We start from the raw sequence: 23,230 nt of genomic DNA on the forward strand, positions 1-23,230 counted from the left end.
AGGTGTCTGTGGATGTGGAGACAGTAGTTCCAAAGCCGACCCCTCTTTACGACACCAGAAGGCATGGAGCGTGATGAATGAATGTGAGCGGCATGTCATCTTCGCCAGGTCAGACACGGACGCCCCGCTCCCACCTGACACTGGAGGAGCACATCAGCAGGTAAGAGCTCCCCGTCACCACGTGGTGATCTCCGCGCACCTCGCCGTAGATCGGTTACTGCATCGTTGTGCCTAGACCCACTCACTCCCCATAGCCAACCAATCCCTGTTCACAATCTCAATCACGATCCAGGGCCACAGTTTAAGAATAAGAGTAAGCCATTTAGAACGGAGACGAGGAAACACTTTTTTCTCATGGAGAGTTGTGAGTCTGTGGAATTCTTTGCCTCAGAGGGCTGTGGAGGCAGGTTCTCTGGATGCTTTCAAGAGAGAGATAGATAGGGCTCTTAAAATAGCGGAGTCATGGGATATGGGAGAAGGCAGAACGGGTACTGATTGTGGATGATCAGCCATGATCACATTGAGGCGGTGCTGGCTCGAAGGGCCAAATGGCCTATACCCCACCTTTTGTCTATTGTCAAAGGGCGCCGCACTGTGGCGCAGCGCCAGGACCCAAGTTCCATCCTGACCTCGACCCCTGTCCGTGTGGAGTTTGTACATTTCTCCCTGTGACTACGTGGGCTTCCTTCAGTGCTCCAGTTTCCTCCCGCATCCCAAAGACGTGCGGTTTGCAGGTTAATTGACCCTCTGTAACTTGCCGCCTAGTGTGTAGGGATGTATGTGAAAGTGGGATAACATCGAATGAGTGTGAGCGGGTGACCACACACCGTAGCGCACTACTGGCCTTTCCCAGGGGGGGTCGGCTGCAGCTCTGGAAACCTCACACTTGTTGAAGCAATCAAACAATAAGACTTTGAAATCTAAATTGTTGGGGATTCTGGTTGAGATGAGCTGTGGATTCACCAAGATCTAAATGGCAACTCTTGTGTGTCCACTGCCTCACACTCTGGTACTTGGTACGAGTCTGCTTCATGTATGCTAGGATAGACACTGAACCTTATGCAGAAATAATGCCACTGTACTAGGTACACATGACTGTAACGTCTGAGATAGGTCTCGACCTGAAACGTCACCCATTCCTTCTCTCCAAGATGCGTGCCTGTCCCGCTGAGTTACTCCAGCATTTTGTGTCCTCTTGGGTTAAACCCAGCATCTGCAGTTCCTTCCTACACACTGACAGTGATGTACTGCTGACCCTTGAATGGTAGGTCAGCGTGAAAGGCTGAATGGTCTCAGCTTGCTGGCTGTGCCGCGTTACACTCAAATCGGTTGCTGGTGTCAGAAGCTCCCCGCCGTCGCTGTCTGCGGCCCGGGTGCTCGGTGGCTGATCGCTGCTCCTGTCCTCCGGCTCCAACCTGACGCACTGTCTTCCTCTCCCCCCCCCTCCAGGTCAGGGTGGAGTGTGGCCCAGAACAAGCTGTTCAACAAAATCGTGAAGTGCTGTACTCGGAACCGCTTGGCCAGGCTGGCCAACGAAGGGGTGAGTGTGCGTGGTCAGCTGCCCCGTTTAATGTCGGCTCTCACTAGCTCATGGATAGGGCGGGCGGGGAGGGGACACACACGGTCGCCAGAGCTGGCTATCTGGATGCCTGGCACTGAGCCAGAGGCTTGGTTGTCTGACTGGGGAGCGCCACATATTCTCCATATTACCTGCAAGATGCCAAGACAATGAAGTCCCCCCCGGTTTTGGGAGACTGGGGGGGAAGCAAAGCACTTGGTACCGGGAGACTGGGAACAATGATGTGCCCAGGTAGACAAAAGTGCTGGAGAAACTCAGCGGGTGTAGCAGCATCTATGGAGCAAAGGAAATATGCAACGTTTTGGGCCAAAACCCTTCTTCAGACTGAAGGAAATAGGCAACGTTTCAGGCCGAAACCCTTCCGGGTTTCGGCCTGAAACGTTGCCTATTCCATCGCTCCATAGATGCTGATGCACCCGCTGAGTTTCTCCAGCACTTTTGTCTACCTTCGATTTTCAAGCATCTGCAGTTCCTTCTTAAACACATGAGGTGCCCAGCTTGCTGGTGAGGAGCAGGCCCTGCCTTGCACCCCCTGCACTGCCGTGGATAGTTACTGCTCCCCAGGTATCGGTGGTCACTGTGAGACCGAAACTGTTTGCAGGCCAGCAACGAGCCGGTGCTACGGAGAATCGCAGTGGACAAGTGCGCTCAGCCGCATCCGCCAGGCCCTGTCCAGCCTGAACTGGGACACCAAGCTGACGCAGTGGCTGCACACCACCCTGGTGGATACACTCAGCTCTCCATGCTGGCTGCGTACCTCGATGTCCTCCAGACCCTCAAGTGCAAGGTATGGATGGATCTCCTGCTCCTCGCGCGTTGGCCCCGCTGGGCTCCTCGCCCCTCTAGGACAGAGCACACAGTAATGTAAAAGGACACAGAGTGCTGGAGCAACTCAGCAGCTCAGGCAGCATCTCTGGAGAACATGGACAGAGCGACATTTCTGGTCAGGGACACCTTCTGCAAGACGAGAAAGGGTGCCGACTCGAACGTCACCTATCCAGAGTTCTCCAGAAATGCTGCCGGAGCCACTGAGTAACTCCATACTTTGTGTTGTGTTCTGAATGCTCTCTCTGAATGAGAGATTTGCTCTGCTCCTACCTCCTTATCTTACTGGAACACACAATTGGCAACTCTGGGTTCCAGACCCTGTTACTTACTGCCCTCTCACTGTTAATCTCTCTGCCCTTTCCCGTAATGCCCAGTCCACCTTCTGTTTATTTAGGTGTCTAATGCCCAGAGGCTCTCTGTTCACCAAAGATCCTGTTCTGTTCCCTACACGCCCCACGTGCCGTCTGAACCGTGGTTTACTTGAGTTGACGGTGGCCACCACGTGTTACCCTCATCCTCTGCTCCCTCTCTGGATGTTTTAACTACAGCTGCCGTCGCTGATCGATAAAATGATCATCTCGTCCACGGCCAAGTCTGGGGCAGCCGGTGCAGAGGCCCTGCCCTTGTTGCTGAAGCGACCTTGGGATCCTGCTGTCGGAGTCTTGTCCCACAACAAGCCCGTGAGTTACCCCGAGTCTGGTCCCACAACAAGCCCTTGAGTTACCGCCGAGTCTTGTCCCACAACATTCCCATGATTACACACTGAGTTCAGGGTGGCATCTAGGGGGATAAACACTCTTGGGAATTTTGTGCGTCTGAGGGCAAACAGAGGGAAACGGTGTTGGTGAATTGTTGTCATGTGTACCCAGAGACAGTGAAACGGTTTGTTCATTAGCTATCCAGACAATCGTTCTCTACATTCGTGTATTGAAGCCATGCACAAAGGCAGTGCCAAGAAACATCCCAGAGTGCGGAATGTAATCCCGTAGCGTTACAGTTACAGATGAAAAATGGAAAAAGCTGCAATGTGGTTGTTTGGGAGATCGGGGCCAAACCCTAGTTTTATGGAAGGACCGTTCAGAAGCCTGATAACGAGGGGAAGAAGCTGGTCCTGTGTCTGGTGGTGTTAGCTTTCAAGCTTCTGTACCTTGTGCCCAATGGGAGTAGGGAGAAGGAATGCTGGCTGGGCTTGTCGGCTGCTTTTCAAAGGCACCGTGAAGTGTTGATTGTCAATGATGGGATGTCTGGTGTGGGTGATGGACAGGGCTACACCCACAATTCTTGAGGTATTGGGCAGAGCAGTTCCCAAACCCAGCAGCGATGCTTTCTATGGAACATCCATTCCTATGGGCAGAGCCGCGACAATAGACAATAGGTGCAACATTCGGCCCTTCGAGCCAGTGACCACAGATGACAGCAGATGTTTGGGAATTAGGGCAGGTAGTGAGCTGACTGTCCAGGTGTCTCTTCCTGTAGCTGTCATCTTGATCAGAACTGGAGGCCACTACTTGAAGATAGACACAAAAATGCTGGTGTACTCAGCGGGACAGGCAGCATCTCTGGAGAGAAGGAATGGGTGACGCTTCGGGTCGAGACTCTTTTTCGGACCCGAAACATCACCCATTCCTTCTCTCCAGAGATGCTGCCTGTCATGCTGAGCTACTCCAGCATTTTGTGTCTACCTTCGATTCATACCAGCATCTGCAGTTCTTTCCTACACATTTTGACCACTACTTGAGGTTGAGTTTAGTTTAGAGATACAGCATTGCAATGGGCTCAGCGGACAGCACCGAGTCCACAACCGACCATCGATCACCATGTTATCCCACTTTCTCACCCACTCCCTACACACCATTGACCTGCAAATACACACCCTTTCGAATGTGGAGGGAAACCGGAGCACCCGGAGGAAACCCACGCGGTCACAGTGAGACGGTGCACACAGATGGACCCCGTCGGGGACAGGAGGGTTTAATGCTTGTTCTCTCCCCGGCAGACTAAGGTCCCAGGTGCCCCACTGCTTCTCATCGCTCCTGGTGGCCCCACAATAACATGGCCTCTGCCTCACGCAGGAACCGATTCTGGTTGTCCCAGCTGTCCTGTTTGGGAAAGGTCAGTAGTAGTGGGTGTGTGGTGTGTCTGTTTGTGCTGTGTTGTGTGCATGCGTGTGTGTGTGTGCGCACGCGTGTTTGTGCTGCGTGTGTGTGCGCGCGCGTCTCTCTCTGTCGGATGGGGAGAGGTGATCGATCACCTTTAGTGGCTGGGCTGGGCGGTAACGACGCCTTCATTCGGGGTGGGGAGGAGGGGTGGGGGTGATGAGGGATTGAGAGGGGGGCAGATGTTGGGAATAGGGAACATGGGTGCGTGGAGGAGGGGGCTGCTGGCAGGGCTTGGGGAGGGGGGGGTGGCAATTTGTCTACATTGGGCAGTAGGGACCCCGTGTGGGTGGGGGCAGCCCCAGGAGCTGCCTGCGGTGCTGTGAGTGTGTGTGTGTCTGTGGGGGGATGGGGTGGTGACGGTCAGGCTGTCCGCGGGCTAAGGTGTGAGTACTGCGTGTCGGGTTCGGGTGTGAGTGGTGAGGGTCAGGGTAGAGGTCGTGTCGAGGGTGGGGCTGGCCTTGGGCACGGGTGTGACTGCTGCTCCTTATCCTACAGGTAATCCCGGTCACCATGCACATTGTCAACGGCGGCTCTGGAGTGAGCGTGTCCCAGTGCCTGGAGCACATGATTGGGGCCGTCCGCACAAAGGTCCTGGAGGTTGGTGCTGCGATCGATGCTCCACTTAGTGACCACAGGGGCCCCATGGAGCCTGAACCCACACAGTCCGATAATCCCACTGTCTGTCTACTCATGGTCATTCTAAGAACATAGATCAAGTCAAGTCACTTTTATTTATGTAGCACATTTAAAAAACAACTCTCGTTGGCCAAAGTGCTTTACATTGGTAGTACATGCATAAATACATACATATAGCCCTCTCAGAGGACATCTGAGATCATAAAATAGGTGCAGAATTAGGCCATTCGGCCCATCGAGTGGGCACGCCATTTGATCATGGCTGATTTATTTTACCCTCCCATCCCAATTCTCCTGCCTTAACGCCATAACCTTAGATACCTTTACTAATCAAGAACCTGTCAGTCTCCATTTTAGAAATATCCAATGACTTGGCCTTCACTGCCGTATGTGGCAATGGATTACACAGATTCACCACCTTTTGGATTAAGACATTTCTCCTTATCTCATTTTATTCTGAAGCTGTTCCCATCTGGTCCTAGACTCTCCCGTTACTGGAAAGGCAGCTAACGGGAGCTCTAGATGTCTACCAGGGCAGGCAAATGTGTGTTGGTCGCGATGCACCCAGTCAGTACTCTACCGTACATCTGTAGAGGACGGCATCTGGATTTGCAGCGTTTGGATGTAGGGCATAAGGTGGTGATACATTTTAGTTGGCTCCCACCCAGCTCAAGGTGCCCAGTACACATTCTAATCGGTCGGTATGTCTCTCTCTTGCAGCTGCAGACTCACTTTCCGAGCCGACCGATTGTACTGATGGGGTGGAACGTCGCTGCTCTCGTGGCTTGTCATGTAAGGATCCAGGGATGTGGGGTCTGGGTTCACAATTACTAAGCTGTCCCCTTCTCATGAATTGCTCATCTCTGGTATCCTCCGTCTGGGATGAAACCATGTCCTTGTGTTAGTTTACACGGCAGCTTTGTACACAGGGAGGAACCTTCCATGCTGCCTGCTGAGTTCCTCCAGCGCTTTTTTTTTTGTAAACCAGCATCAGCAGTTCCTTGTGTGTCCATGTGTTCTGCTAATATTACTGCAAACTGCCAGTGCCTAAAGAACATGGGTGAAAAGCAAGCTGCTAACCGCTCAGTGAATTACAGAGATTTATTTTGCACCCCTTTCCAACTTAGGGATCTTTCGAGGTGTTTCCCAGACAATGTGAAGTAGATGCTGGTGTGTAGTCACTAGACCAGCAAGCCCCACCCCCTCAACATGAAAACCACAGTTGAGATGTGGAATAAAATTTGCTCTCCTGCAACTTGAATGGAAAGATAAAAAGTGAATTGATCAAACCGATTTATTATTTTCAACTTGCATTATCTGTGCATGCGTCATGAAACTGTGCTTTGCGTTACGGGAAATTGTTCTACACGCCGTTTTCACAGAGTGAACACCCCACCGAATCCGTAACGGGAGGGCTGTCCGTGCCGACACTGACTCTGCCTGAGGCTGCCTTCCGCTTGTTTCTCTGCAGGTCTCGGTGATGGAGTTTGTGTCTGCTGTAGTTTGCCTCGGATTCCCTCTTCTCACAGTGGAAGGACCAAGAGGAGTGAGTGGCCACTTGTTTAATTTCTTTTGTGATAAAAGTATATTTGGAGGAAGCATTGGTGCTTAATAAATGGCATGTTACTTTACACTTTGACACATGGCTGGTACAGGCTGGTAACGTGGGTCTTGGCATCATGCTCGACACAGACATTGTGGACTGAAAGGCCTGTTCCTGTGCAGTGCAGTTTTATCTTCTATTTTATAAGTGATGTTCTCGAGGATAGAACAGGGTGAGTACAAAGTAACGCTCTCCCTGCACTCTGCTGTCACATACTCTCAGGGCAGGGACAGTCTGAATTGGATTTGAAATAAAGCAATTTAGTAATGACTCTCGTCACGTGGAAGGTATCATGCAGAGATGGGCATGTTGGGGCCGAGGAGCCAGTTTCCATGCTGGTAGGTTAGTGCGTTGGACTCGAGCAGGTACGGCGTGTTTGAGACTGGGTGGGGCACTGACCACAGCGACAGCGGTAGCAGAACCCTGTGTGTGAGTATTTGCTGAGGGTCGGGGTCGGGTCACTTGCACTGTGCCCCGGCTCTCACCATCCGTACTTTGCACCCTCCCCACCCCTCACCCTCCCCACCCCTCACCCTCCCCACCCCTCACCCTCCCCACCCCTCACCCTCCCCACACCTCACCCACCCCACCCCTCCACCAACCCTCCCCACACCTCACCCACCCCACCCCTCACCCTCCCCACCCCTCACCTCCCCGCCCCTCACCCTCCCCACCCTCTCACCCTCCCACCCCTCACCCTCCGTACTTTGCACCCTCCCCGCCCCTCACCCTCCCCACCCTCTCACCCTCCCCCACCCCTCACCCTCCACACCCCTCACCCTCCACACCCCTCACCCTCCACACCCTCACCCTCCCCACCCCTCCACCCTCCCCACCCCTCACCCTCCCCACCCCTCACCCTCCCCACCCCGTCACCCTCCCCACCCCTCACCCTCCCCCACCCCTCACCCTCACCCACCCCTCACCCTCCCCACCCGCTCACTCTCCCCACCCCTCACCCTCCCCCACCCCCTCACCCTCCACACCCCTCACCCTCCCCACACCCTCCCCACCAGGGACCCTTCACCCTCCCCACCCGCTCACTCCTCCCCACCCTCTAACCCTCCAGCAACCCTCACCCTCACACCCATCCCCAACCCGCACCCTGCCCCACTCCCTCACCCTCCCCACCCCTCACCCTCCCCCCCCCTCACCCTCCCCACCCCTCCCCCTCCCCCCCCCCCCTCCCCCTCCCCACCCTCCCCCTCCCCACCCCTCACCCTCCCCCCCCCTCCCCCTCCCCCCCCTCACCCTCCCCACCCCTCACCCTCCCCACCCCTCACCCTCCCCCCCCACACCCTCCCCACCCCGCCCCTCCCCCACCCTCTCCCCTCTCCCCCCCCCCCCTCACCCCTCCCCCCCTCCCCCTCCCCACCCCTCCCCCCCCACCCCTCACCCTCCCCCCCCCTCACCCCTCCCCACCCCTCCCCTCCCCCACCCTCACCCTCCCCACCCCTCCCTCCCCACCCCTCACCCTCCCACCCTCACCCTCCCCACCCCCTCACCCCCCCCCTCACCCTCCCCACCCCTCCCCCCTCCACCCCTCACCCTCCCCACCCCTCACCCCTCCCCCCTCACCCCTCACCCTCCCCCCCCCTCACCCTCCCCACCTCCCCCCTCCCCCCTCACCCTCCCACCCCCCTCCCCCCCCCCCCACCCCTCACCCCCCCACCTCTCACCCTCCCCACCTCACCCTCCCCACCCCTCCCTCCCCCCCCCTCACCCTCCCCACCCCTCACCCTCCCCCCCTCACCCCCCCCACCCCTCCCACCCCTCCCCTCCCCACCCCTCCCCCTCCCACACCCCTTACCCTCCCCCCCCTCCCTTCCCCACCCCTCCCCTCCCCACCCCTCACCCCTCCCTACCCCTCACCCTCCCTACCCCTCACCCTCCCCACCCCTCACCCTCCCCACCCCCTCCACCTCCCCCTCCCCACATCCCACCCTCTCACCCTCCCCACCTCCCACCCTCCCCATATCTCACCCTCCCCACATCTCACCCTCTCACCCTCCCCACATCCCACCCTCCCCACATCTCACCCTCCCCACATCTCACCCTCCCCACATCTCACCCTCCCACCCTCCCCACATCTCACCCTCCCACCCTCCCCACCCCTCACCCTCCCCACATCTCACCCTCCCCACCCCTCACCCTCCCCACCCCTCACCCTCCCCACCCCTCACCCTCCCCACATCTCACCCTCCCCACCCCTCACCCTCCCCACATCTCACCCTCCCCACATCTCACCCTCCCCACCCCTCACCCTCCCCACCTCTCACCCGTGCATAGAGAGGCAAACGCATCAAGCTTGTCACATCGCCACAACTGAGGGCTGTGCTGTGCTGTGCTGCTGATGGACACTGGCTGGTGGGAGGAAGCTGTTCCTGAACTAGACTTGCCCTGTGTCTGGGATTCCTGAGCCCAGGCTGCCGTCTGTCACTGGGAAGGGGCAGTTCCTGAGCCAGGCTGCTGTGTGCCCCCGTGCTATCTAATACTCTGGACGTCTCTATTCAGGATGTAGATGACCCTCTGCTGGACATGAAGACGCCCGTGCTGTTTGTGATTGGCCAGAACTCCGTGCAGTGCAACGCCGACTCCATTGAGGATTTCCGGGAGAAGCTGCGGGCTGAAAACAGCCTGGTGATAGTTGGTGGTGCTGACGATAATCTCAGGTAACCGCGCCACTGCCATGCTGTTCCAAGCTGGGGGGCCGGGGGTTCAATCCTCACACCGGGACTGTTGATGCTCCAGTCTCTGTGGTGCCAACCCCAGTGAGATTTGGCCCCTGCTTGCTCTTGGAGGTCAACTTCAAAGATCATTAAGGGCCTGTCCCACTGACGCGACCTTTCAGCGACTGTCTTCGACCTTCAAGCTCCTGCACCTATTGTCCATGTTTCTGGCCCTGCCTTCCTCAACCCCACGGTGACAAGCTGTCTTGACAGAGGGCTGGGACCAATAGACAATAGGTGCAGGAGTAAGCCATTCGGCCCTTTGAGCCAGCTGATCATCCCCAATCAGTACCCAGTTCCTGCCTTCTCCTTCTCCTGCCTTCTCCCCATATCCCCTGACTCCGCTATTTTTAAGAGCCCTATCTAGCTCTCTCTTGAAAGCATCCAGAGAACCGGCCTCCACCGCCCTCTGAGGCAGACCAAGTGGCTGACGAAGGGGAGGGGAGAAGGTTTAACTGCTTGGGGGTCTCACCTCACGCTTGACTTTCTCCACTGCAGGATCAGCAAAGCAAAGAAGAAGACGGAGGGTCTAACGCAGAGCATGGTGGACAGGTGCATCCAGGTGAGTCCGGCCCCTGACACACCTGTGCTGTGAGGTTGCCGTTCAGCTGGAAAGGGTGCAGAGCGGATTTACCAGAGCTCATGGGTCTGAGCTGTAGGGACGGGCTGTGCCGGCTGGGAATTTATTCCTTGGAGCACAGGAGGATGAGGGGTGATCGTATAGAGGTGTATGCGATCTTGGGAGCAATAGATTGGGTAAATGCACAATCTTGTGCCCAGAGTAGGGGAATCAAGAACCAGAGTCTACAACTAGAGTTAAGGTGAGAGGGGAAAGATTTTAGGGGCAACCTTTTCTCTTCAGACTCTGAAGTTTACTTTAGTTAATTGCCAAGTGTGTGTCATGAAGAAATGTCGCCCATTCCTTCTCCCCAGAGATGCTGATTGTCCCATTGAGTTACTCCAGCATTTTGTGTGTGTCTTAGTTGGGAGATCATGTTACAATTGTATAAGACATTGCTGTGGCTACGTTTAGGGTATTGTGTTCAGTTTTGGTCACCTTGTTGTAGGGAAAGTGTTTTAAAGCTGGAAAAGGAGCAGAGAAGCACTTCTGCATCTGCAGTTGCTGCCTCCGTATCTTGGGAGGAGTTGTTGATAGCCCCACGTTCATTGTCCATCTCTTCACCTCAGGATGAAATAGGCGACTTCCTGACCGGTGTGCTGACCAAGTGCGAGTCGCAGGCGGGGTTTGAAGCCAAGGAGGTTGACCTGGACAAGAAGAGGAGATGTCGGGACACAAGGCGGGACTTGGCCTTCGAGCTGTCGGAGAGGAACAGCCGGCCCGCGTCCCCGTTCAGCCGCGTCCCGGTCTCTCCCTCTGGCTCAGAGGTGAGTCGCGTGACATTCACTCCCCCCCCCCCATCCCCGAGCTCACTGACCTGCTCCCAGTCGCCCATCGCTCTCCTCTCCTCCGGCTCTGTGATCAGTAGAGAAGGTCGTGGGTTCAAACTGTGTCGCCTCTGCCCCCCCCCCCCCCCCCCCCCTCCACTGCAGAAGTAGAGTTGCTGCCTCACAGTGCCAGAGACCCTGGCTCCATCCTGACCACGGGTGCTGTCTGTACGGAGTTTGCACCTTCTCCCCGTGACCTGAGTGGGTTTTCTCCGGGTGCTCCGGTTTCCTCCCACATTCCAAAGACGGCAGGTTCGCCAGTTAATTGGCTTCTGCAAAGCGCAAATTGACCCTAGTGTGTGTCGGGCAGTGCTAGTGTACAGGGTGATCGCTGGTCAGCAGGGCTTGGTGGGCCGAAGGGCCTGTGTCCACGATGTATCTCTGAAGTGTAAAAATCCCCCAAAAAAGAACCAGCTGAGTTTTCCTAGGTAGACAAAAATGCTTGAGAAACTCAACGGGTGAGACAGCATCTATGGAGCGAAGGAATAGGTGACGTTTCGAGTCTCGACCTGAAACGCCACCTATTCCTTCGCTCCATAGATGCTGCCTCACCCGCTGAGTTTCTCCAGCATTTTTGTCGACCTTCGATTTTTACAGCATCTGCAGTTCCTTCATAAACAGCTGAGATTTCCTCGTGGACTTTTGCCAATATTCATGCACCAGCCAACAGCCTGACAAGATGGTTACCCTGCCATGATTACATTGCATTTTCTGGGCGTTTTCTGTAAATTCACACAGTACATACAGTTATCCATGGCACATCCAGCATTTAGTGCCGGCCTCAAACTGCCCAGGAGACGACACAAGACGTCTAAAGGCTTCAAATCACTTCATCCAATGGGCACAATGACGACTTCAAAAGACATTTGGGCAGATATGCGGATGACTTTAGTTTAGAGATACAGCGTGGAAACAGGCCCTTCGGCCCGCCAGGTTCGTGCCGACCAGCGATCCCCTCACATTAACACTACCCTACGCACATTAGGGACAATGTTAGATTCATACCAAGCCAATTAGCCTACAAACCTGCACGTCTTTGAGATGTGGGAGGGAAAGTGGAGCACCCGGAGAAAACCCACGCACGTCACATGTAAACTGGTCTTGCGGAGTTCGGATTCAGCCGCGGGACTTACTTACCATCACCCGCCGGGGTCCCAACATCGGAAGCCTGGATCGCCTCAGCGCAGAGGGAGAATAAGGAGGGAAGAGACAAGGACTTTAAGACTTTTGCCTCCATCACAGTGAGGAGATGCCTGGTGAACTCACTGTGGTGGATGTTAAATCTGTGTTTATTGTGTGTTTTGTTATTTCTATGTTATGACTGCAAGGCAAAACGAAATTTCGTTCAGACTGAAAAGTCTGAATGACAATAAAGGAATACAATACAACTCTGTACAGGCAACACCAGTAGTCAGTATCCAACCCGGGTCTCTGCCGCTGTGAGGCAGCTACTCTACCGCTGCGCCACCATGCCAGCAATTGAGCGGTAAAGGCCAAAATGCAGGCAAATGGATCTCGGCCAGTTTGCCGCCATTGTTGGTCAGCATGGAGGTGGTGGGCCGAAGGGCCTGTTTCCGTGCTGTACAGCTCCTTTAATGTCTAACGTTGTTGAACCCTGTGCAGGGAACGTCGAGCGTGTCGAGCAGCCCCACCTCCAGCCCGAAGACAAAGAGCGCGTCCCTGTCCCTGTCCCCGGCCCAGAAGGCCAGCCTGATCACTGCCACGGCCACCGCTGCCAGCCAGTCGCCCAGCCTCTCCGCCCAGTTCTCACACATCCTCAAACAGCACATGCAGAAGACCGGCACTGTCCTCACCCAGAAACAAGCTCAAGGTAATCACTGCTTCTCTCCCCATGTTGGGGGAGTCTAGAACCAGGGGCTACTATTTAAGAATAAGGGGTAAGCCATTTAGAACGGAGACAAGGAAACACTTTTTCACACAGAGAGTTGTGAGTCTGTGGAATTCTCTGCCTCAGAGGGCGGTTCTCTGGATACTTTCAAGGGAGAGCTAGATAGGGCTCTTAAAGATAGCGGAGTCAGGGGATATGGGGAGAAGGCAGGAACGGGGTACTGATTGTGGATGATCAGCCATGATCACATTCAATGGCGGCCCTATCTAGCTCTCTCTGGGAAGTATCTAGAGAACCGGCCTCCATCGCCCTCTGAGGCAGAGAATTCCACCGACTCACAACTCTCTGAACTGAAATGTGACAATAATGCACTAAGATACATGCGGCTCTGCGTCTCCTGTGGTTTACTGATGTCTGTGTCCTTGGTTTCAGCTCAGTTTGCTGCATTCCTGAAGCAGAACGTGCTGGTGAAGAAGAATTCCAGTCTGGCCAACTCGTCCTGTGTCTTCGGTGTGTGTGTGTGTGTTTGTTTCTGAGTGTGTGTGTGTGTGTTTGTGTTTATTTTTGTGTGTGCGTGTGTGTCCTTTCCCCTGACCCTCAGTCTCAGTATCTGCAGTTCCTTCCCACACAGTGTTGCTGACAGTGCAGCCCACCCCCCCTCCCCAGTGCCGCAGCCCACCTGTGCTGCAGGTGACCCCTGACCTGCTGGCGACCGCAGTCTGTCCCTGAGCCGCAAGCCCATGGCGTAGTCCGCCGTGCTAGAGGTAGAAGCAGGAACAGGCCATTCGGCCCCTCGTGTCCGCTGCCTCATTTTGTGATGTCATTGCTGATCTCATACCCAGTCACCCCATTACTGGAAGGATGTAGAGGCTTAGGAGAGGGTGCAGGGGGAGGTTTACCACGATGCTGCCTGGATTAGAGGGCATTAGTTACAGGGAGAGGTTGGACAGACTTGGATTGTTTTCTCTGGAGCGCTGGAGGTTGCAGGGAGACCTGGTGGAAGTGTATAGAATTATGAGAGGCATAGATAGGGTAGACAGTCAGAACCTTTTACCCAGGATGGAACAAATCAAATACTAGAGGGCTTAACTTTAAGGGGAGAGGGGCAATGTTGAATGGAGATGTGTGGGGCAAGATGGTGGTGGGGGCAGATACGATCGTGGTGTTTGACAGGTTTTTAGAAAGGCACATGGACATGCAGGGAATAGAGGGATATGGATCACATGCGGAGAGACGAGAGATGATTTTGGCATTGTGTTTAGCACAGATATTGTGGGCCGAAGGGCCTGTTCCTGTGCGATACTGTTGTACGTGCGATGTTCCCCAACGTCAGCCTCGTGCCTGGTGCCGCTAACTCCCGGTGCTGTTCCGGCTGTAAGTGTTATGTTCCTGGTGCGGCAAATGCCCGGTAGTGCCGGCGGCTGTAAGTGTGATGTACCGTGTGCCAGTCCCCGTGCCGCTAATGCCCAGCGCTGTGTCATCCGGTAGTGCCGGCGGCTGTAAGTGTGATGTACCGTGTGCCAGTCCCCGTGCCGCTAACGCCCAGCGCTGTGTTGCCCCATGCAGTACCTGTGACGTCGGAGCCGCAGGATGTCGGGGACAAGGACGACGCTAAGGCGCAGCTGAAGCGACGGCAGGCCACGAGCCCCACGCCCCTCGTCTCCAAACCCGCCAAGAAGGCCAAGATCAAGGTGACCATCCTGTCCCACGGAGACGTGCCTGCCTCCACCGCCCTGCCCTACGCTGGAGCCAAGGACGGTGAGCTCTGCCGCTGCCGGGCACCGCTCTCCCAACCCCACGGTCACTGTGGTGCAGGGGCCCAACAAGAGGGCTGGGGGAGAGGGGCTGTGGGAGGGGTGGGGGTATGTTGGGGAAGGGTCAGGGAAGATGAGACACCGGAGAATAGACTAGGTGGAGGTGCCTGGAGTGTAAGTGCAGTGATAGAACACAGAACAGGCCCTTCGGCCCACAATATCCGTGCTGAAAGTCAAACTCCCTGCATGTGACCAATGTCTCTCCATTCCCTGCCTATCTTACAAAAAAAGACACAGCATGCTGGAGTAACTCAGCGGGTCTGACAGCGTCTCTGGAGGACTGAATAGGTGAAGTTTCGTGTTGAGACCCTACATTAGACTGGAGCTTCTCGACATGAAACAACACCTATCCATGTTCCCCAGAGATGCTGCCTGACCCACTGAGTTACTCCAGCGCTTTGTGTATTTTTTTAAATAAACCAGCTCTTGCAGTACATCGTGCCCGTCTATCTAAAGCGGTGTTGGACAATGTTCTCTCTGGTCTGGAGAACACAGAACACTCTTGGTGTGCTCCCCGCCCCCCCCCCCAGGCGTGCGGTGTGTGGGGCAGTGGGTGACGGGGGTGTGGGCTGGGGAGTTTGGGCCCGGTGTTTGTGAGGGTTGGTGATGGTGCCGCGGGGAAGCTGGGCAAACCCACGGCAGCGCTGACCTCGTGTGTGTGTCCCTCCCTCCTGACAGGCGGTGCCCCAAAGCCCTTGACCCTCTCCGTCAGCCAGCCAGCCTCCGTCACCAAGGAGTTGCTCGCCAGTCAGAGGTAAGTGGACGGGGCCCGTGTAACTGGTGTATGTGGAGGGTGGCACAGCGGGTAGAACAGCGCCAGAGACATAGAAAATAGGTGCAGGAGGAGGCCATTCGGCCCTTCCAGCCAGCACCGCCATTCATTGTGATCATGGCTGATCGTCCCCTATCAATAACCCGTGCCTGCCTTCTCCCCATATCCCTTGACTCCACTAGCCCCTAGAGCTCTATCTAACTCTCTTAAATCCATCCAGTGACTTGGCCTCCACTGCCCTCTGTGGCAGGGAATTCCACAAATTCACAACTCTCTGGCTGAAAAGTTTTTTCTCACCTCAGTCTTAAATGACCTCCCCTTTATTCTAAGACTGTGGACTGTGTGGGGGCAATTAATGTGGCCATACCACGCTGGCCACCTTCTCATTGCAGCCCTGCCACAGGGGGGGAAGGTACAGGAGCCTGGGAACTGTAACGCCCAGGTTCAGGAGCAGCTTCTTCCCAACAACCTCCAAATAAGCTCGCAACCACATAGACCTGGGGGCAAAGGTTTTGTCTTTTTGTGCTATTGTTGTTGTTGTTGGTGTGTGTGTGTGTGTGTGTGTGTGTGTGTGTGGTCTCTGTGTACGGTGTGTGTGCCTGTGTGTGTAGGGGGGGGACATGCGATCGGTGGTGTGTGTGTGTGTGTGTCTGGTCTCTGTGTACGGTGTGTGTGTAGGGGGGGGACATGCGATCTGTGGTGTGCGTGTGTGGGAGGATTAGTGATGCATGTGTGTGTATATACACCCCCCCCCATGGTACGTTATATCATGGGATTACTCTGGGGTCAAATGCAGGCCAAGGGGACCAGCCCAGTCGGTCCCGGTGGTGTGGGTGGTGGGTGTGTGTCCGTGCCGTCCAGCCCACTGACTCCTTGTTCTCTCCCTGTGCCCAGAGTGGCCGCGGTGGACTCGTTCATCAGCTGCCCCGGTGCCACGGTGACCACTGCCGCACTGCCCACCAACACCAGCGCCTTCCACACCATCCAGGCCAGAGTGACCGCTGCCCCCGGCTCCACACAGCCAGCCCAGGTTCACCTGGGTCCCGCCACGCCAGGTAGGTGGCTCTGACCCACCCATCGTCCACCCACTGGCACATCCCATCCCCACCCCATCCCCTCCCCACCCCATCCCCACCTCTCCAAACTCATCCCCTCCCCACCTCTCCCAACTCATCCCCTCCCCTCCCATCCCTTCCCCACCCCACCCCCTGCTGTCTGTATGGAGTTTATAGGTAGACACCAAATGCTGGAGTAACTCAGCGGGACAGGCATCATCTCCGGATAGAAGGAATGGGTGACGTTTCGGGTCGAGACCCTTCCTCAGACTTCAGGTTACGATACGATAGAACTTTATTTATCCCAGGAAGGGAAATTAATTTGCCAACGTTCATAAAAACACAAAGTACATGAAACATGAAATTAAAATGATGAGTGGAAAGGCTTTGGGGATGTGTAGAGATTGGGGAGGTGGGGGGGGTCAGTCTCAGTCTACCCCACAACAGAAGGGAAGGAGTTGTAAAGTTTGATAGCCAATGTTTAATTGTCCCTGGTGTGTGTGTAGGATAGAGTTGGTGTGCGTGCGGCTGCGGGCCCGGTGGACAGAAGGTCCTGTTTCCGAGCTGTGTCGCTAAACTAAACTGTGGGCTTTGTCTGCAGGGGCTCCGTCTGCCAGCAGCCTGCTCCAGGGCCTGAGCTTCAGTCTGCAGGACATGGGAACCAAGGCCAGCACCACCGGCCAGGTACAGCACGGCTCACGTCTCAGGCCCAGCCCGGCACCCTCACTGTCACTGTCACAGCCTGGGGTGGAAGGGTTTGAATGAAGGGGGGGGGGGGGGGGCGAGAGTGTAGGGGGGGAAGGTGAGTGTGGGGGGGGGTGTGTGAGAGTGAGGGGGGGAAGGTGAGTGAGGGGGGGGTGGGGTGAGAGTGAGGGGGGGAAGGTGAGTGAGGGGGGGGTGGGGTGAGAGTGAGGGGGGGTGAGAGTGAGGGAGGGAAGAGGAGTGAGGGGAGGGGGTGAGAGGATATGGGGGAGGGAGGGTGAGAGTGAGGATATGGGGGTGTCTCCCGCACCCCCCCCCCCCAGGGTGGGCAGTCGGGCAGGTGTGTGTTACCGGGCTGTGTTGTTGCTGCAGGCGGGCAATGTGAAGGGTGCGGGCCTTGTCCCGGTCACTTCCACTCCCATCGTGAGGACCATCACCGCCTCCCCTGCTGCGGCGATGCCGGCCGCCAAACCCAGCGCCATCCAGCAGCTGATCAGCAACGGGGGCCTGGCCAAGCTCACCGGCACCACCGGCACCAGCACCACAACAGGTAGAGCAGCACGGCCCACACGACACACGCATGCACACACACACGCACACGCCCTGCACACGCACGCCCTGCACGCGCACGCACACGCCCTGCACACACGCACACGCCTGCACACACACACACACACGCACACCCTGCACACGCACACGCCCTGCACACGCACACCCCCCACACACAGACACACGCACACGCACCCCACACGCACACACACACACCCTCCGCACACACACACACACCCCCCGCACACACACACACACCCCCCGCACACACACGCACGCACACACACACACACACACACCCCGCACACACACGCACGCACACACACACACACACACCCCCCGCACACACACGCACGCACACACACACACACACACCCCACACGCACACACACACACCCTCCGCACACACACACACACACCCCGCACACACACGCACGCACACACACACACACACCCCACATGCACACACACGCACCCTCCGCACACGCACACACACACCCCACACGCACACACACACACCCTCCGCACACACACACACACACCCCGCACACACGCACACACACACACACACCCCACATGCACACACACACACCCCCCGCACGCACACACGCACGCACACACACCCTCCTGGCACCACGACAGTTAAACATGTCCCACTTCCCGAGCAACTATACGACCACCCACCCCTCATGCGCAACCACACCTCCTCTCACACCCCCACAGACCCCCTTCCCCCCCCCCACCCTCCACCAACTGGGCGGCGCTCCCCCAGTTCCACCCCTGACGGGGCTGTGGGATCGGCTCGGTCCTGCACAATCGCCTGGCTTTGACCTTGCGTTGACCCCGTGTGTTGTCCTCCCTCCTGCCAGGCGTCAAGCCCCCCACCACCATCACGGTGACGCTGAGGGCCCAGGCTGTCCGCGGACCCACCCTGAACCAGCCCGGCACTGCCGCCACCACCCTGGTGCTGGAGGGGACGGAGACGGAGGTGAGAGGGCCCCAGCCCCAGCCCCAGCCCCAGCAGGTGAGTGGCCGCTCCTCCTGGTGTTACTGGGTTTAAAAAGAACAGCTTGCAACGGCGGGAGTTAGTGGCACGAGGTGTTCACTCGAGCTGTGTGGAGTTTGCACGTCCGCCCTGTGACAGCCTGAGATTCCAGCGGGTGCTTCAGTTTCCCCCCACACTCCAAAGACGTGCGGGCTTGTAGGTAGACACAGAATGCTGAGGAAACTCAGCGGGACAGGCAGCATCTCCGGATAGAGGGAAGGGGTGACGTTTCGGATCGAGGCCCTTCTCCAGATTTCAGGTTAGTTATCTTGTGTAAATTGTCCCTAGTGTGTGTGTGGGATAGAACTGGTGTAGGGGTGACCGTGGGTCGCTGTGGACTCGGTGACCCCCACAAGCAAACACACAATTTAATAGAAGACACAGAGTGCTGGAGTAACTCAGCGGGTCAGGCAGCATCGCTGAAGAACATGGATAGGTGACGTTTCACAGAGTGCTGGAGTAACTCAGCGGGTCAGGCAGCATCTATGGAGCTAAGGAAATAGGCAAAGGTTTGGGTCGAAACCCGTAAGGGTTTCGGCCCGAAACGTTGCCTATTTCCAGAAGGATTTCGGCCCGAAACGTTGCCTATTTCCTTAGCTCCATAGATGCTGCTGCACCATAGCTCAGTGGGTCAGGCAGCATCTGTGGAGAACATGGATAGGTGACGTTTCACAGAGTGCTGGAGTAACTCAGCGGGTCAGGCAGCATCTGTGGAGAACATGGATAGGTGACGTTTCACAGAGTGCTGGAGTAACTCAGCGGGTCAGGCAGCATCTGTGGAGAATATGGATAGGTGACGTTTCAGGTTGAGACCCGTTTCAGGTCTGAAGAAGGGCCCCGACCCAAACCGTCACTTATCCATGTTCTCCAGAGATGCTACTCCAGCACTCTGTGTCTTTTTTTTGTTGTAAACCAGCATCTGCAGTTCATTGTATCTATAGAACGGACGCATTTACTGACTGGTAGCGTTTTCACTGACGTGGGAGGTTCTGGAGCAGGGAGGCCAAACATTAAAGTTGGTGCATGTTGTTCAGTGGAGTCAGAAAGCTCGCTCATGCCGAGTTCCCCCTCCACACAAAACCTTGCATCAGTAGATCATGTTCTGGCCAAGTTTGATGTATAGTTGTTAGGACTGGTATTGAACTGCTGGAGTGGAGATACAGTGAGGATGGTCTGCTCCGGGTCACCCTCAACCTCACAATGGCAACTTCTCCCATCCGAGTTGCCTTAACGGACGCGGGACTTGCCATCGCCCGCTGGGGGCTTTAACATTGGGAGAAGAATGGAACACAGGGGAGAGCCAAGACTTTGCCTTCCATCACAGTGAGGAGGAGATTCACTGTGATGGATGTTTGTGTGAACTGTGTTGTTTGTGTGTCTTGGTTCTTTTCTTGTTGTATGACTGCAGAAACCAAATTTCGTTTGAACTTCTTTTGAGGTTCAAGTGACAATAAATTTGTATTGTATGTTGGTGGTGAGACAGTGCTGGAGGCTGAACAGCCATTAACCAGGTCCCCCAGTCGCCCAAACTCACAGAGACATGGGTCGTTCTTACTCTGTGTTATTCTCACTTGGAGGACGATTGCAATCTCTGGTGTATGGGGTTGGAAGTTCACTGCAGGGTAACGGTGCAGAGGTTATGACAATAGACAATAGGTGCAGGAGTAGAGGCCGTTCGGCCCTTCGAGCCAGCACCGTCATTCAATGTGATCATGGCTGATCATCCCCAATCAGTACCCCGTTCCTGCCTTCTCCCCATATCCCCTGACTCCGCTATCTTTAAGAGCCCTCTCTCCTGAGTAGCCAGAGAACCGGCCTCTGAGGCAGAGAATTCCACAGACTCACAACCTGTGAGTTGGGTGACTGATTTTTAATTGGTTAATTGGTTTCTGTAAATTGCCCCTGGTGTGTATCAAAGTGGGATAGCATAGAACTAGTGTGACTGGGTGGGCCAAAGGGCCTGTTTCCGTGCTGCATCTCTAAACTAAACTCACTCTGATGCTGTTTCCTCTCTGCAGTGCTCGGACCCGCTGCTCCAAATCCCAAGAGGCCAAGGTGTCGGCGCCATTGACCAGACCAAAGTGATCGCGGCACGGGACGCAAGCAAAGCTCAGCCCCCCCTGGAGACGAACCCCAACCCCCAGAGTCTCTCCTCAACTGTCGGTGAGTCTGCACCCAATTCACTGGATGTTTTCAAGAGAGAGTTAGATTTAGCTTAGAGCTAAAGGAATCAATGGATATGGGGAAAAAAGCTAGAACGGGATACTGATTTTAGATGATCAGCCATGATCATATTGAATGGCGGCACTGGCTCAAATGGCATACTCCTGCACCTATTTTTTATATATTCTATGTTTCTATGTCTGCAGTCAATGTGGGCACACCCTGCCTTTGATATAGAATCAAGCAACTGCGAATGTTGGAGTAACTCAATGGGTCATGTAGTATCTCTGGAGAACATTGATAGGTGATGTTTCAGGTCAGGAGTCTGAAGAAGGATCTCGACCAAAACCAAACGTCACCTATCCATGTCCTCCACAGATGCTGCCTGACCCGCTGAGTTACTCCAGCACTCTGTGAAACGTCACCTATCCATGTTCTCCACAGATGCTGCCTGACCCGCTGAGTTACTCCAGTACTCTGTGAAAAGTCACCTATCCATGTTCTGCACAGATGCTGCCTGACCCGCTGAGTTACTCCAGCACTCTGTGAAACGTCACCTATCCATGTTCTCCGCAGATGCTGCCTGACCCGCTGAGTTACTCCAGCACTTTTCTGGCATTAATCTGTTTCCACTGCTGTAGGCGAGGACTGTTGCTTGAGTCCATTATATAATTTTTAAAAGTATATAGAAGCACAAAATAGTCACCACACCTCTGAGATTTAATTATCAAAATGGTTTAAACACAGAGGGTTTTTTTTCCCTTAAGATGTAAAGCTGAGAATTAACAGAATCGCAGTTGCTGCTTGTGTGCAGGTGAATGGTGTTGTGCAGGTATCGTGGAACTATCTAAACCTGGAGCCTATGATTACTAGAGTCGCCAATAAACCAGTGGGGGAGGGGCACAATGATAGAGTTGCTGCCTCACAGTGCCAGAGACACGGGTGCTGTCTGTACGGAGTTTGCACGTTCTCCCCGTGACTGTGTAGTTTCTCCAACATCTTCGGTTTCCTCCCACACTCCAAAGACGTACAGGTTTGTAGATTAATTGGCTTGGTGTATGTGTAAATTGTCCCAGGCATGTGTAGGATAATGTTAGTGTGCAGGGGGGATCGTTGGTCAGCGTGAACTCAGGGCCTGTTTGCACGCTGTATTTCTAACACTAAAATTGAAGGCATTTCTTTTCCCCAGAGAGCAATGAAACTGTGATTTGCTGGCATGGAGATATTGTGAGGGAGGGAGCGGCAGTGGAATTAAAAATGAAAATGCTTAAGTTGTGAAACTGCCCCTCGCTCACTAATTTACCTGGGGAGGAACTGTGTGGTCTTTGTCCCCAGGCATGTAACAGCTGGCAATTCCTTCCCATAGGTTTCCCGTAATAAAAAGGAACGGCAGATGCTGGTTTAATCTTTATACCAAAGATAGATACAAAATGTTGGAGTGACTCAATAAGTCAGTCAATTTAAAGAAGGGTCCCAACCTGAAATGTCACCCATCCATTTTCTCTAGAGATTGCTGCCTGGCCTGCTGAGTTGCTCCAGCATTAAGTTTTTATCCATACACCCCCTGCATGCTGTAACCTGGGGCAGACGTGTTTGGGGAACATTGTCTAGTATTGAGGAGCTGCATGCTTGAATGTTAAGTACACTGCTCAATGTTTGCTCATTTATTTTCCAGTTACAACAAGTCCAACCAAGACTCTCTATGTGATGTCTGATGCCAAGATGTCTGCCCTCACCAAATCGATTATCAGTCCTCTCGAAGTGTCCTCTCCGCGCACTCTGGGGACTCCCACTTTGAGCACAGTGGGTGCAGTGATGAGTCCTTCCACCGTCAGCATGCTGTCCAAGGTCGGTCCTGTCCTCAGGAGCTCCTCCGGCCCCACCAACCTCGCCACGGCCGCAACAGGAGGGGAGAGGTTCAGCCTGGCCACTGGGGCTGCAAGTACAGAGACACTGGGCAAAGTGCCCTCAGTAATGGACCAAGGGAGCACCATCATCCACACTACTGCAACACCCTGCCTGGTGGGATCCTTGGCAACCAGTGGGCAGCAGTGACTATCACCACCTCCCCCACACTGTCTGTAGGACAGGGACAAGTGTCGTTGCTTACTGCTTATTTTTGTAATATTTTACTGGCTGCGTATAATTGCCGGATTTGTTGACTGCAGCACTCACTTCATCTTCCCCCAGTGGTGGCACTAAAGCTGACCCTTGCCACTAAAGCTGACCACCAGTGTGGTACAAGGCTCCATCCACTACTGTCTTTGAGGGTAACAAGAAATAAAGAGCTGTGGAAACAAG

General features: G+C 55.1%; 1 protein-coding gene across 1 annotated transcript; it reads left to right on the forward strand.

The window, feature by feature from the left end:
• Positions 1-2,265: 2,265 nt before the first annotated feature.
• On the forward strand, positions 2,266-23,229 carry LOC116967212 (KAT8 regulatory NSL complex subunit 3-like). The gene is given in 20 exon segments (XM_033013647.1): positions 2,266-2,366; positions 2,956-3,087; positions 4,404-4,449; positions 4,452-4,519; positions 5,062-5,163; positions 5,923-5,994; positions 6,674-6,748; positions 9,320-9,477; positions 10,033-10,096; positions 10,723-10,920; positions 12,604-12,811; positions 13,262-13,339; positions 14,396-14,629; positions 15,322-15,397; positions 16,310-16,470; positions 17,072-17,154; positions 17,545-17,720; positions 18,583-18,745; positions 20,785-20,929; positions 22,605-23,229. Coding segments are annotated over 20 exon segments (2,664 nt in total). The 5' UTR covers positions 2,266-2,321; the 3' UTR covers positions 22,985-23,229.
• Position 23,230: the final 1 nt, after the last annotated feature.

The sequence above is a fragment of the Amblyraja radiata genome, chromosome 39 (genome assembly GCF_010909765.2).
Source record: "Amblyraja radiata isolate CabotCenter1 chromosome 39, sAmbRad1.1.pri, whole genome shotgun sequence".
NCBI lineage: Eukaryota > Metazoa > Chordata > Chondrichthyes > Rajiformes > Rajidae > Amblyraja > Amblyraja radiata.